We start from the raw sequence: 16,217 nt of genomic DNA, 5'->3' as shown, positions 1-16,217 counted from the left end.
TAGCTCTCTAGCACTCAATCTCACTTCCCAAACCCTAATCTCCAAATCTTGCAAGAATCAAAGCTCTAGAGGAGTTAGGAGCGCTATTGAATAGCTTTGAATGAGTTTGTGCACGAGTGGTTTAGCAGCAAGTGAAGGAGTGGGTGATGTGCAATAAAGTAAAGTAGACAAGGATTTGTTCCCAAAGTTCGGCCACCTCACAAAGAAGTGCCTATATCTCCATTGAAAAGCTCACAAAGAGCCAGGTCTCTTTCAATCCTTTCCTCACCCAAGCAACCACAAAGATCAAGCTAGGGTTCGTACTCAAACCAATGGGAAATACAAACTTCCTATGGCACTTCACAAGCTTGGATGCTCTCCAGGTGACGCCTTGCTGTCTAGCAACTCAAAGCTCCAAGAGTAAAGAACGCAAATCGAAAGCTTGGCGATGACCTCAAGTGATCAAGAATGGATTTTAGCTCTCTAGCACTCAATTGCACTTCCCAAACCCTAATCTCCAAATCTTGCAAGAATCAAATCTCTAGAGGAGTTAGGAGCGCTATTGAATAGCTTTGAATGAGTTTGTCCACGAGTGGTTCAGCAGCAAGTGGAGGGGTGAGGAGTATTTATAGCCCACTTCAAAAAAACTACCCGTTACTATGCATTTTGTACTGACCCGGAGTATCCGGGTTCACTCGCAGACTCTAGGTAACTCTTGGGCACACTGGCAAAATCACTATCCGGAGCCTGCCCGGAGGGTCTGGAAACACCAGAACCCGGAGACTCCGGCCACATACCAAACTCCGGAGTATCCGGGCTAACTTGGAGACTCCATGTTAAGCTCTCAAGCTCAAACCGAGACTCTCTGCCAGAGTCTCACCTGGACACTCCGACCTACTAAACAGAGTTTGAAGTATCCAAGCTAACCTGGAGACTCTGGGCTCAGACAACAAAAGTCTTTTTCCCGGTGTCCGTGAGTGATTGTGTCTCTCAACTTTCGGTTCTAAAAGGATACTTGCATTGAGACACCTTCAAGACTATCAACACGCATCCCTCTTGATAGTACAGCTATCCTGAACTCAAATTCAAAATAAAATGAATTAAGGCTTATGAGTAATTACATGCTACTTCTCTTTTCTTTTTGAGGGACGCCAACGTCTCTTAACATATACAAAGGGACTTAAAACATGTTCATAACTTCAGCAGACCCATTAGTCCCTTAATCATTTATCATTAATTACCCAAAACCCACATAGGAAGCTTAGATGCACTTTCATCATGTCATATTACACACCAAACCTACAAAATGCAAAGGGTCAGTGATGCATGAATAGCACTAGGGCATATGAAATGAATTACATAACAAATAATTACCTGTCCTGAACATAACTCTTTCACTGCTCCTCTGTTGGTCGCGAAACTACTAACGGGGCATTCCTGATCGGCATCCCGGTCAGCATGGTCATGTCCCTCAATGTTACGGCCATCTCACCAAAAGGAAAGTGGAACGCGTGCGTCTCAAGACTCCACCAATCCACGAGAGCTGTGAGCAGTGATGTCTCAATTGGTGGGAGATGTGTCCTGCCACCACCCACCATGGCAGCTCCGGCCATCAAGAGAGTGAATGGTAGTAGTCCTACCCATGCAAGCGGCTCGTGGAATCGAGGGTCTAACTCCTTAATCGTGTGCACACTCCTGGTACGCAACGGAACCAACTGCAAAGGTATCCAATACATGTACTGAGTAAGTAACTAATTATCGTGGCAATTCAAAAGCACATATAATCGTTGTACTTGCTGCCCTGTCAAAATCACCCCCCTATGGTTTTCGTCATACCGCAGCTGAAGAAGCTCGGGAAGACGACCGTGAGCCATGACAATGATTTCAAGCTTCATGGCTCAATAAAAAAAACAACATAAGACAACATCTATTATGTGTATAATAGCGATACAGTATATTACATGAACACGTATGTGATGCTAGTACCATTACGTTATATTACAAAATAGGTAGTACAACTAATAGGTGAATAATAATTTAGAATACAAACCATGTCTAAGATCAACTTTATAAAACAAACTATATTGCAACAACTATAATACAATACAATTCAATTGTGACCTGATAGTTTACTACCAAGTCGGGCAAGTCCTCTTGTCATGGCCAGGTTGTACACAAATTTTGCATTTGTGTAGGCCGTCAACAGCATCTGCTGCATCTATGTCACCTTGCAGCCTTGTGACTCTAGGCCTTCTAGGATCCGTGCGTCGTGCTCGGGGATAAGGTACCCATTTAGGCCCCTCGATTGCTTTGTAGTGGCTTCCGATGTTGAAGGAACGCATTTTTGGAAGCCATATGCTCCTCAATGCATCGATCGTGAAGTACGGTGATCCGTACTGTGATCCGTTGTTGCCACCCATGTCCCTGCAAGCAACGAAGACATGGGAGCACCAGATATGGTGCAGTTTTGACTTATTGCATGTGCACTTCACCTCGTGAGGTCCAATTTGACATTGTTGCACAGTATCCCCCATGCTATACCCTGAAGCATACCTGCGGTGGCACATGACCTTAAATTCATTGTTGGCTAGGTCATAGATCCTAGTCCGATGAAAGTGTGCCTTGTTCCTCCTTCTAGATATGATTTCCTCCACCTTAGGTGCGGACCGTGTGCTGCATTCCATAGGAGCTACCACAATCTCGAAAGTAGTTTGCCGTTCTATAGAATGTGAGCTCAATGATAGCACACAACAAGAGACCCCGTACACCCTTTAGGATATTATTGAATGTCTCCGCTATGTTCGTTGTCATGATGGTGTACCTAAGATGGGAGGCCATAATTTTAGAAGGGATATTTGCATAACAAAGGGTAGAATATGATCATTAAAATGTTATGTGCTAACCTGGTACCGTGAGTGTCATGGATTAGGGCCCAATGCTCTGCCGGATTTCCCATTATCCACTGGCTAAACATAGCACGTGAACAGCTAATGATAGTTTGGCCCCCCACCATTTGCGTCCGCAGATAGTCCTCCTGTGCTTCCTGCTATGCCATCATATTATGAGTGGTCTCATTTAACTCTCTCCATATCTCATTAAACTTCACCTGCTAGTTCTGAAGATATAACCCTTTGAACCTCTTTACAAGAGCCTTGTTGTGGTACCTTGTGTACAGGTTCATGCCCAAGTGTCGCTTGCACCACCTTCTCTCCATATCAGGCCATGCAATGGAGTAGTTTGTGCTGTCATGTAGCACGTCCAACACATGCAGAAAGCCCTTATTGAGGTCTGAGATGATGCAAACTCATTCTCTATTGGCCACAACACGTGTCCTCACCAAGCTAAGGAACCACATCCATCTATCATTGTTCTCACTCTCAACCATTGCAAACATGAGAGGAATGATCCGATTATTTGCATCCGTCGTCATCACTATCATAAGGTTACCATGGTACTTGTCGCTCAGCAATGTGGCATCCACGCATACAACCGGCTTGCAATGTCTGAAAGCTTCGGTGCACTATCCAAAGGATCAGAAAAACCTAATGAGGTATCAGTCAATGGTGTTGTATAACCCATCCTCCAGCTTGATTAGCTCATCCGCCATGGCCCACTGAGTCCCTAGATTCGTCATGGCAATATTTTGTAGCAGCCTCGGAGCATAGTTGTAAGACTCTTCGAAGGTTCCAAACAACATCTTCAATGCCTTCTGCTTCGCTCGCCATGCGGTGTGGTAATTGATCAGCATACTCGTCTTAATCTACACCTCCTCCATAATGAATTTTGGAGACAAACGTATGTTCATACCAACAAGGGTGATGAGGAGTTGGGCTATGAACCTCACATCAACGACGTGGCTCACATTCCTAATAGCCTCTTCGCTGCATGTATATGGGGTGTGCCTACCGAGTACAAAATAGTTCTCATATTTTGGCTTATGTGCTCGTACAAAGTAAGGACAATTCTGGTGCTTGATACACAAGACCTCATACTCCGTAGGGTTAGACCGGCCGCACTTGTGGTCTCTTCTTGTGATTATAGCATAATTGCTAATAAAGTGGATGGCCTTCTCCCTATTACAAAACCGTTGTTCGACCTAGATATTGCTATTCTGGTATCCCCCTAGTTGGATAGGGTGTTATACTCAACAACGGTATAATACAGCAGCCCAGGACCACACAAAAGTACTGGATCACCGGCACAGGATCATCGTTGTCAGCAGCTTCTTCATCCCCACTACCACTGGCTTCATCATCCATGCATCTTGCATCTACCTTAGAAGGGTCCACTCCAGCTCCCTCTATACATGAACTACCCTCCCCGACATGCCCTCCCTCCTCTCCTCCTCTTCTTGCATCACATGCTAGCATGGACCTTTCACGCTAGTTACTGCATCACCTTGCACCAGTCGTGACACTATGTTTACGTACACCCTCATTTCAATGTTCTCCTCTAATGCCTTGCGTGAGTACAAAGCCCATGCATTGTTCCTTCTCATCTCGAACAACGTATGGATAACGACCGAGCTGTTTGGAACAAGCCGTGGTCGCACACCCTCTAGGACAACATTATAGGACTGTTGGTTCACACGTAAAAGGTTTATAATATGTAATTTCAGGCTATCTAGATTAATAGGTACCTCGACCGTACTCTCTATGTGCTGGCAGTTTTGAGTTGATATAAGCCTTCCATGCAAAACAGCGGGACGTTCTCCATAATAAATATGGATAGTTATAGTATATCTGCTAAACAAACATACATGTAATAAAATAACTACTTAGATGTATGTACGATACACAACTAATTACAGCCCTCGATAAATAATAAATACATTAACCTAAGTTATTAAGCTAATTAATCAAATTAGTTCTATTAAACTAATTATTCCGATTAATTATATAACTCTAATAACTTTGATTAAGTTATGTAAATACTCTAATTATACTGTTAATAACATGCATACAATTATATTAAGGGAATAGTCAAATTACACTGATTAAACTAAGTCAAATTACACTGACTAATTAAATTCATATAATCAAACTATTCAAATAATCTAAATACTATAATTTATCAACTTAATATAATTTAACAAATTAGTCAATCTACTTACTCTAATTACTATTACTAATCTAGTATTAATTATATACATAATCTAAGTACTCTAATTTATCTACTTAATCTAATTTATCAAATCTAATCGATCGGCTTAAACAATCTACTTAGTTGTCCGATCTGGATGTTGCTATTCTGTTAATATACTTGTTGATAGCAAAGTGAGAAATGTAAGCCTCCCAATACAGATTTTCTTTTTGCAATTTCCCATAATAAAGAATGACACCTCTTCAAATGTCATCCTGCTGGTTATTAGTATTAACTTTTCGCAATCAAAGACATATGACATTTTATTTCACAGGGGTCAAAAAGGTCATTTTGTACACCCATCTCCTTCCTCCTCTGTTCTCTACCCCGTTTCTCAACTCACTACTACAGAAAGGACGAATACAAGCGGCATTTTGCGGCGTATTACAGATGATTTTTTGTGAATCGTCACTAAGAGTCAAGTCACATACGGTTCTTAACAAGAAATGTATGTGTTAGAGGCCTATTGTCTTTATATGTCACATACCATAGATAGTTTTTATGTGAAACTATTTTTGCTACTAGCATGGATGGTTTTTGGTAAAAATCGTATGAGACAGAGCTAAAATTACAAACGTTGTTTTTATAAAAATACATTTGTGATATATTACATATGATTTTTACAAAAATACATCTGTGATGTGCATAGACATTATAGATGGTTTTTGGTAAAAACCATCCGTGACAATAGTTGGGCTCGTTCTATGGCCCAAACATTGCCTAATTAACTAAACCCTAACACTCACCACATATATATAGGGGGCAATTTCTTCTGCGCCATTGGAAACTTGTCATATCTCTAATATGCCACCAAAAATTTGCCTATTCCTTCAATGCCACCATCCTTAAACTTTGTACCCAGAAATGCCATTTTTGACTAGATTCTGGCAGTCAAACATGTGAAAAGACTATTTTGCCCTTGTGGCCCACATGTTAGTAGCTCCTTGTTCTTCCTCCTATGTGAGCTCGATAGCGACCAAATCTGCTACACCTCACTGGATTCGCTCGAGGAGGCATGTGGCTCCTTCAGCCCCATCTTCTCCTACATCCTCAGCATCTTGCTCAGCGTCTACTACGTACCAGACCCCCAGTACATGAAGAGCGGGATCGCCAAGTACTGCTACCTGCTCATCGACATGTCGTCAACAGTGCTGTTGTTCAGCACATTACAACACGTGTTCTGGGACACCGTGGGCGAGAACCTCATCAAGCGGGTGTGCGAGAAGATGTTCGCCGCCATGCTCCGCAACGAGAATGCCTGGTTCGACACCGAGAAGAACACTAGTGTGCATCGCCATCAGGCTCACGCTCGATGCCTAGAATGTGTGCTCCGCCATTTGGGACCGCATCTCTGTCGTCGTCCAGAACTCAGAACTCATGCTCGTCGCCTACACCACGGGCTTTGTCTTGCAATGGCGCCTCGCGCTCATGCTCCTCACCATCTTCCCGCTCGTTGTCAGCGCCACTGTCCTGCAGAAGATGTTCATGAAAAGCTTCTCCAGGGACCTGGAGGGCGCACACGCGAGGGCTGCACAGATCACCGGTGAGGTCGTGGCCAACTTGCGCACCGTGGTAGCTTTCAATGCAGAGGGCAAGATCACGAGTCTCTTCGAGGTGAGCCTGTGTGGCCCTCTCTTTGCACCCTGCTCCCTACCGGATTTGGCAGCAGCCGCCCCTCCATGGATCCGGCCACCGCCGCCCTTCTAACACTACCCCTCCACAAATCTAGTCGTCGTCACCCTTCTAACACTGCCCATCCATGGGTCTGGCACCCTTCTATCACCGTCGTGTCCCGTGGTGCAGGCATGGCAGAGTCGGTGTCGGCAAAATTGAGGTCGGCGAGCGGGCTAGGGGGAAGGGGACCCGCATGCCTCCACCTCGGGCAAGATCGACATGTTGATCAGTGGCGTCACGCCGAACGATGCCGGAGCGGACCTCACAACTGCCATCCTCGAACTAGGATGACACCGAATAGAGGCACCCGAGGCAGGTGGTGGAGGCACACGGAGAATGCAGAGAGAGGGGAGGAGAGAGGATGGGGATAGGGAAGGGAACACGGAGAGAGAGAGGGAGAGGAAGGGTAGGATAGGTATTTTAAAGTTTAACTAACGGTCCACTCTAATAGAACTAACGGCAATGGCATTTTTGGTCATCAAATTTAAGAACTGTGGCACTACCAGGATTAGTCAGTTTTCAGTTGCATAACCAAGATATGGCAAGTTTCCAATGGCATGGAAGGGGTTATCCCTATATATAGCTCACCCCTCATTTTCTCTGTCTCCCAACCATTTCGTTCTCCCAGTCGACACTCCTCTCTCAAGTCCACATGTGGATGTGGGCTACTGCTGCTGTAGGCAGCAGTGGTGGTCGTGCTGCTAGCGTCGAGGGCCACGCCACCAGCGTCGAGGGTGGCGATTGTGTTTGAGGTGCTGGCAATGGAGGAGACATTGATTGCGAGGATGGTGGAGGAGAAGGTGATGGCACCATCCCACTGCCACCACTCGCGCCGCTCTCCATTCCCCACTCTCCCCATGTCCTCCTCTCCTACACAACTCGTTGAGGTAAGCGACCAGGTCATCCGAGGCCGAGGAGTTTGGTCGTGTGCAGATGTCATCTGAGGCACCCAAGGTGGCAGTACCGAAGTTGGTGAGGGAGCCGACGGGCGGTGGAGGTGGGTCAAAGGTGCGAGGCCGGCGATAGGCGGCGTAGCGGAGCACACTGAGATGGCATGATCATGGCCGAGTAGCGGCGTGGGAAGAAGGGGACGCGATGGAGCTGCGGCGATAGGTGGAAGAAGGGCCGGGGGAAGACGGTGGCAGTTGGAGAGGGAGATGGCTGGAGGAGCGACCGGGAGAGGAGGGAGGCTGGTTGGGGAGAAGAATGTGCAGTGCGCAGCGATGGTAGTAACGAGGGAGGACACAAACGAGCAGTTGCACGCGAGGGATGGTGTAGCGCAGCGCGACGGTGGCGGCTCGACTTGAGGCTGGGCGGCAGGAGGATGCATGGATGTAGCACGGGCGAGTGACGTAGCACGGGCGAGTGGCGTGCGCTAGCCGAGTGGCATGGGACAACGACGACATTAGTGGGGCTGCGCGGGTGGACAGTGTAGGAGCCCAACAGAGCTGTTGTGGTGTGCACTGATGATGCGGATGGGGCTGCACCGTAGAGCACGCCCATTGGTCGTGCGGTGGTCGTGTAGGCAGGAAGGAACAATGGAGGGAGAATAGGTGGTGCTCACCGTAGATGGACGATGACCCAATCTTAATTGCATGCTATCTAATATCTTATTGGAGCAATGAGGAAGAGCAGGGCGAGAAGTTTTTTTTTTTTTGCCTTTTTACATAGATTACAGACCATTTTGTTTAAAAACCGTCTGTGACTAGGCCAATCACAGACGGATTTTAAATAAAACCGTATGTGGCCTGTCATGTTACAGACGAATTTTTACCCATCTGTGACATATTGATACCACAGATATTTTTTTATAGATGGCTCGAAAACCCGTATGTAATAGGGGTTTAAAACCGTTTGTAACAGGTATTTTCTGTAGTAGTGCCTCCGCCACCTATCTCAAATGAGGTCACCTTTCGGCCACCTTCCCCTCCGTGGGTTATGGCCATCCTGATTCTAGTGGTGGGGGGGGGTTCTTTTGGAGCTTGTTCCAGAATAGGCATGTCAACAGGTCCCGATCCCTCTTTCCTGATGAGGAATTCCCCTATTAGAGAATGAGCATGGGACCAATTTTCCCCTTGTGGGGGGTTTAATAGGAGAAAAGTCCCTCTATCGAGTATGGCAGGGGCAGGGACGGTTCCCCATCCATCGTCCCTGTTTCCCTGTGGAGCCTTGAATATATGGGCTTAACTTGTATTAAGACTTGATTTGCTGAACTCCAACCGACCCAGCTCGAACTTAGAGCCCAACCTAGTCCGCAATTTCCCTAAAGCCCAACCCGAAATTAGGTTTATTTCTGTTTCGATAGCGGGGACGGGGACCCGTTAGGTACCTATTCCCTGAGCAGGAACGAGAATGGGAGAATTTTCTCCCTCGTGGGCGGGGATGGGGACAGGGACAGAAGAAATTCCTCTAATCGGGGCGGGGATGGTTACCTATTTCCCGTGGAAATTTTTCTCGTTGCCACATTGATTTCAGAACTAGAGTACTCATGCTATCTCCAGCAGATACCAAAAAATTTATCACTTATAATACTATTACAATATTTTTTATTTTTTTATCTTCAACAGCTAATTTATTTTTAACTTTATACTACTCTCTTTCTTCTTTTAACCTAATAATTATCCTCGTCAACAATATGAAAGAGTACTTAAATTTAAATTTAAAGTACATCACCCCACACAACACTGTCACACTAAATGATGACTACGCTAGTGTACGACGAGAGAAGGCAGATACGGCAAAAAGTATCTTCTACAGTAATGCAGTTGGCCTTTACTGCTGTGCTGGAGATGGCCTCGCAGCCTCTGCTTCAACGGTGTCGGCACTCCAGAGAGCACAAAATATGGCAAAATTCAGGGACTTTTCCGCAATAACAGCCAACAAAGCCCACGGTTCCCACCGCCCTACCCCTCTAAAACCCCTTTCCTCCTCCCTCCCTACAGACCTCTTTCGCCGCCCAGCCGGCGTCCTCCCCGACCGCTGGGTCCCCCGACGCCGGTGAGCTCCCCTTCCCTCCGTCTCTCTCCCTCCTCCTCGGACCCTCTCCGTTGCCGCGCGCGCTGTCCCTCGCTTCCGCGCAGCGAGGAACCCTAGCGCGGGGGCCGCTCGTGCGTAGGCTGAGTAGGATGCTTCCGTGGTGACTGGTGAGTTTCGGGTGCCGGAGCGACGGGGCCGGGTGCGATTGGTGGGCCTTGTGTGCCCGTGCTCGTTGGGCTAGGAGTCCCGTGGGTCTGTCTCGTGTTCTGTTCATCGTGTTGGTTGGTTCTGATTGCGCTTTGTGGGTGCAGATGTGCCAATTCTTTTATTGGGTATCCAGTTAGTTTGATTGGATCATATTGATTTGGATGCGTATTCCGCTAGGCACATGCAATTTTCTTTGTGGTGGGAATTGGGGGACATTTCGTGGATTTTCTTGGCTCATAGTCAGGCTGCTCTCCCTGCATAGTTGTAACAAATTCCTGCATTTTAGAAATTTAGAAGTTTATCTGGTCGGTTCGATCCTTTTGCTTCTCCCTGCCTGTTTGATTGTTCAAGTAGTCACATCAACCGTTGTAATTGTTGCTATTGTTAGTTCTCACCAAACATTGTTGTTGCTGCTGCTATTGATACTAAAATGAGTTGGTTTTGTGCATGCAAAGTACTTACTAGTACCAACATTGCGTACCAGCAATTTATTGTATCTGCTTGCTTGTAAGTTGTAACATGGCCTTTGTTAAAATTCAACTACAATATAGGATAAACTTTTAATCTTGTACAGCTAGGTTCAACTGACTGTATGATATGGTAATAATAGTTTTAACATTCTGTGGGCATATCAAGATGCTTTGGTGTCTCCTGTTGGTTTAACTAGTTCTATATTGTTCCATTTTCTGCTATAGTGTAACCAACCATGGTGATTTTTGTTATTTTTAGTTCAGGGTCCAGATGTTAGTGGCTGAGGTGCTCAGAGCAGGAGCGTACATCTCTAGGTTTTCTCGACATGCATGCAAAGTATATACATACTAGCAGAATGGATCGTGGTAGCCTTTTACTTGTAACATGCTTTTCTGTTATAATAAAGTCTACTTATTGCCTCAGGAGAGGGTGTGTACTGTACTTTGTGGAAGACATTGTAGGAGAAGATTACTGAATACCTCTTTTGTGGATGCTTTCCTTGACTTATGATGGTTCTGTACTTTTCTTTTCCCCATTTTAGTATAGTTTTAGAAAATATAATCGCTTTTGCATACAGTTGCTTGTATAAATTCTGGGAAAACCGGGGCCTTTGCAGTTTAAATTCTGTTTACATTTCCACATTATTTAATTGGTAATGGTTGATCAAATGTCCCACTTATATTCTGCTCCCTCAGTTTCAGGTTACAAGATTCTCCAGCACTGGTTGTTCACCAATTTCTCAATTTAAAATCCATCAATTTCTGGACGTCAGCAGAAAACTAAAGTCTCGCCGCTTTAATCAATCCCGACTGATAGCGATGGCTACAACTCCCGCCAATGGTGATTCACATAATGGTCCTCAGAGGAACTATCAGGTTGTTGTTGCTGCCACTCGTGAAATGGGCATTGGGAAGGATGGGGTCTTGCCATGGAAGCTTCTTGGTGACCTTAAATTCTTCAAGGAGCTGACACTAACTACATCTGACCCTGCCAAAAAGAATGCAGTTATAATGGGAAGGAAAACATGGGAGAGCATACCTGTTAAGTCAAGGCCATTGTCTGGTCGTTTGAATGTCATACTTACTCGATCTGGTAGTTTTGATTTTGCAACAGTAGAAAATGTTGTCATATGTGGAAGCATGAACTCTGCCTTAGAACTACTAGCATCAACTCCATATTGCTTGTCGATTGAGAAAGTTTTTGTAATAGGTGGTGGACAGGTACTGAGGTGAGTAATTACCTTTTGCAGGAACATATTGTACATGCGCTCTGTTGTTGCATGTAACTGTGTTGCAATACTATTCACCCTTCTGCAAAATCTTTATGTAGGGAGTATCTTAATGGACCTGCATGTGAGGCTATCCATCTAACTGACATTCAGTCAAGCATTGAGTGTGACACTTTCATTCATCCAATTGACTTCTCTGTGTTCCAGCCATGGTATTCATCCTTCCCGGTGGTAGAGAGCAACATTAGGCATTCTTTTGTGACCTTTGTTCGTGTTAGAAAATCAGCGGCAGAAACTCATGACTCAAATGGCAAGGAATCAACTGAGGTTGATACCAAGAATGACAAGTTTGAAACTGAGAATTTCTCTTTTCTTCCGAAGATGATATTTGATCATCACGAGGAGTATCATTATCTCAATCTTGTTGAAAATATTGTAAGGACTGGTGCTCAGAAAAATGACAGGACAGGAACAGGAACATTGTCAAAATTCGGTTGTCAGGTACTTCTCCTTAACTTTGTATATTCAATATGATCAACCACAAAAATATAATTTTTATTTCTTTTGCTTATTAGATGCGGTTCAACTTAAGGAAGAACTTTCCCCTGCTGACAACAAAGGTACGCAAACATATACACTTGCATTTTCGAGACTTAACATTCCCATATTGTACGAGACTACGAGTTGCCACATATCATCCTGCAGTGCACTGTGTTAGTATAGCTCTTGTGTACCCCATTCCTCTTGCTCCACAAGTCTAACACAGATGATGGTATATGCGAATCCAGTGCGACATTCTTTTCAAACATATTACCACTTTGTAAGGCAGCCTTTTTTATACACATACCTTTAAAACACGTGCCCTTTACCAGAGGGTATTTTGGCGTGGCGTTGTTGAAGAACTCCTGTGGTTCATCAGTGGCTCAACAAATGCTAAGGTGCGTATGCTTAAACATTTTATTGGATCTATTGCCGTCATTAGCCAAATTTATCCAATGCACTAGGTTAATGTTGATATGCCTTAGTCTATATAGTTTATATCCACAGCCCACAGGCCATGATGCTTATGGTATTTTACTTGGAATTTACAAATCCACTCATCTTTGTGCAACCTGTATGTTGAGGTACAAACAAGTGCCATTTACAAGTCGAAACAATTTTGATAAACCTCGTCAACATGTTTTCTTGAATTTATCTACTCAGAAAGTCTTGTCATCTAGTCATCATCCCTTCGGTAAATCAAAATATTACAGAAATTATGTGTACTTTGCAGAATCTTTTCTGGCACTAATCTGTGAATATTTCTCAATATTATCCATTGGATATCAAATAAATTGACCCCGGTTCGAAAACATCTGACAATCCATGATGAGAATTTTTTCTGGACACCATGTCCTTCATCGTATAGGTGAAAACTCTATCTGATTTTGTTAACATAATGATGAAATAATAAGTGCAGTTTTGCAAAGCAGAGTATTTATAGGGATTAATGCCAACAATATTTGTATACAGTGTTTATTAAGCTAGCTCTTACCTTAGATTCTTTCAAAGAGATACATACTTTTTTCCCCAAAATTTTAAGTGGTAGCCCATACTTACCACTATATACTTTTCTTGTTTTGTTGTGGATGTTCTTATATGATGAGTCATAAATTGATTGCATGGTTCCCTAATAGATGTTTTCCAATCAATTGTATTCATGAAGGTAGTTCCTGTTTTGTTTTTGTTGGGTTAGTATGTTAAACCTTTTTAGTGCTTGGGGCAGAAGCCACTGTTACTAGTTGTTTAGCCCCCTTGGAAATTCTACAATTTTTCCCAATTCCTTATAATTCTCGTATTCCAAACGTGCCCTTAGTTTGCTCACTTTAGGTTTATGTGCTTATCATGAAATTGGTATGCTGTCATTGTATTCAATTTATAGGTTTTACAAGAGAAAGGTATTCATATCTGGGATGGCAATGCTTCAAGAGAGTATCTTGACAGGTATCTCCTAGATATAAGCTTATTGGAATGGACATTATGGACATTTTGATTCTTGAGTCCTAATCTACTTGGCAATGTTTTCTAGTGTTGGGTTGGCACACAGGGAAGAAGGTGATCTTGGTCCAATTTATGGATTTCAGTGGCGACACTTTGGTGCTGAGTAAGCTTACATTGCTCTCCCTGCCTCCCTCACTCCCTCCGTATCTTTGTGTCTCTAACCGGAAATTACATGTTTGACAGATATACTGACATGCATGCTGACTATACTGGAAAAGGTTTTGATCAGCTAAGGGATGTGATTTGCAAGATCAAGAATAATCCTGACGATCGGCGAATAATTTTGTCTGCGTGGAACCCTTCAGATCTCAAGAAGATGGCCCTTCCTCCTTGCCATATGTTTGCGCAAGTTAGTACAGTTTGTCTAACTTCAAGTCTAGTTCCTTACAATTGGGCCCTTCTGACTTGTCCATGTTATGCATCTTAGTACTGATGCATTATAATTTGAAAATCAGTTACTTTCGTTTTTAAGTTACAGTAGTATGACAAACATAAATTTTGCTGTGCTAATGACTTTTGCAAGAGACAACAAAACACATTGCTTTCTTATTTATGTGTGATAGCTTTACCAACTAAGAACACTTGCATCCTACCTCTTACAAGTTTTTCCTTCCAGTTTTATGTTGAGAACGGGGAGTTATCCTGCCAAATGTATCAACGCTCTGCAGACATGGGACTTGGTGTTCCATTCAACATTGCATCATATTCTCTTCTCACATACATGATTGCTCAAGTTTGTGGTATGCTCTTACATGTCTTTTTGTAAGATTCCTACTTACCTCAATGCTTCGTGGGCACCTTAATAAAGACCTTTGTTGTACTGTATAACAGTATGCTAATTTAGATTAGTTTCATTGGGAGACATTTATTTTGTGGACTTCCTTTTTGTTTTCTTCTTACAGTTGCAATAATTCTTTTATGAGTCTTGATGTTTGCCATACCATACACTCAAGGGTTGAGCCTATATTCTAAATGCTAATGTAATATGTTCTGAGATAATTTATTTGATGTAAGGATGTGTGCTGTCATCCTGTATGTTGTCCCTTTGTTTCTTTTAATATCTTTCCCGCATCTAACTGACAGAAGCTAGGGTAGATTGTTTTGTGAACTCCCTTGTCGTCATGTTGCAAGATGCTCGGCAGCCTTATCCCATCCTAAATTCTTTCCTGTATCAATTGTTTCTTTGTCCTGCAGATCTTTCTCCTGGAGATTTTGTCCATGTTATAGGGGATGCTCATGTCTATAGAACCCACGTTCGAGCTTTGGAGGAGCAAATTCAGAAGATACCTAAACCATTTCCAGTGAGCAATTCCTAACATACCTATTTAAGATAAAAATATGAAATTTAGTGATAAAACTGAGATGGTTTGATGCTTCATTTTGTGTTAATTTTGACGCCTATGTATCTGTAAATTTCTTTATGGGTCTTATGTGCAGATTTTGAAGATAAATCCTTCAAAGAAGGATATTGATTCTTTCGTGGCATCAGACTTCAAGCTGGTTGGCTATGATCCTCACCAGAAGATAGAGATGAAAATGGCAATATAGTGGTAACATTCTATCATATCTACTGATAGTCAATCCTTTTCTTTTGTTGTTCCAAGATTGCTTGCTCACGGGAACTGGAACAAAAAGAATATAGCCTCTACTAAATATCTTTATACAAAGTAGATGCATTGCTTTCCCTTGACTTCCGTTGTACCCTTTAATTTTGCAGGTGGCTCAGCTGGAGCCTCGCTCTATGAGCTCGGGAAATTACTCGGACTGCTATTATATAAGAATTAACTGAACATCGCACTAGCTTTTTTGGTGGTGGTGCTGAATGTTCATTTGGAGACGTTCTCCGCCTATTTGCTATTGTACTTTGGTTGCTAACTGAGCTTTACAAAATTGGCTCCCCTTTTACCAGGAGCCTAGTGTTGATGACTCATTGTGAGTGAGAGCTGCTTTGAGCACACCCTGTTGCAAGGGCCAACTGGGGTGTGCCCCGTGACGATGTGCCTCGTGAAATCCATGTAGCTCGAATTGTGCACTTCGTTAAACTTGGTAGTGTTTGGTATCTGGTTGTCTTCATGTGTGATTTGTTTCTTTCCCTATCAAGTTTCAACTCCGTAGAGCGACCTGCAGGTTTGAAGCATACACCCTGTTGCGTTTTTCCGCTGTCGTGGGGAAAAAGGGGGTGCCGTGCTAGAGCAAGAGTTGAAAGCTGGATCTGTGCATCTGCCATACTTTTTTCCTGTATGTCAATTGCTGAAACCAGGCCAAAAACGTCCCTGCACCCGTTCAAGGCGCAGAATCCAACTTGTTTCGTCTGATCTGATTCTCGACCTCCCATCGAGGTTCTGTTTGGAACGCAAGAATTTCGCGCCCGAGCAGGTGACCTTTCTACAACACCCAACCCTTCAGCTCGCACCTGGCTCCCCTTGTCTAGATACATAGCCTGGCAACTAAGCTGGGTTAGTTCTATTTTAATTCTTTTCACATGGGAGGCTAATATGAC

The 16,217-nt window shown here is 43.7% G+C and overlaps 1 protein-coding gene across 8 annotated transcripts; it reads left to right on the top strand.

The window, feature by feature from the left end:
* The first annotated feature begins 9,654 nt into the window (after positions 1-9,654).
* On the top strand, positions 9,655-15,776 carry LOC133900423 (bifunctional dihydrofolate reductase-thymidylate synthase). 8 transcript variants are annotated; one of them, XM_062341556.1, is made up of 13 exons: positions 9,663-9,792; positions 10,708-10,785; positions 11,145-11,677; positions 11,779-12,178; positions 12,253-12,297; positions 12,550-12,615; positions 13,599-13,660; positions 13,746-13,820; positions 13,901-14,066; positions 14,334-14,457; positions 14,912-15,018; positions 15,155-15,267; positions 15,435-15,776. In XM_062341556.1, exons 2-12 carry the CDS (start codon positions 10,720-10,722, stop codon positions 15,263-15,265), a joined length of 1,755 nt encoding a protein of 584 aa, XP_062197540.1. In that variant the 5' UTR covers positions 9,663-9,792; positions 10,708-10,719; the 3' UTR covers positions 15,266-15,267; positions 15,435-15,776. The 8 variants fall into 8 exon arrangements, with proteins under 8 accessions (XP_062197545.1, XP_062197544.1, XP_062197540.1 ...); XM_062341557.1 differs by having other exon boundaries at positions 9,674-9,792; positions 10,713-10,785; XM_062341563.1 differs by having other exon boundaries at positions 9,684-9,792; positions 10,713-10,763.
* Positions 15,777-16,217: the final 441 nt, after the last annotated feature.

The sequence above is a fragment of the Phragmites australis genome, chromosome 19 (assembly GCF_958298935.1).
Source record: "Phragmites australis chromosome 19, lpPhrAust1.1, whole genome shotgun sequence".
NCBI classification, from domain to species: domain Eukaryota; kingdom Viridiplantae; phylum Streptophyta; class Magnoliopsida; order Poales; family Poaceae; genus Phragmites; species Phragmites australis.
Note: the sequence above shows the minus strand (reverse complement) of the source record. Positions and strands in the feature narration are given on the sequence as shown.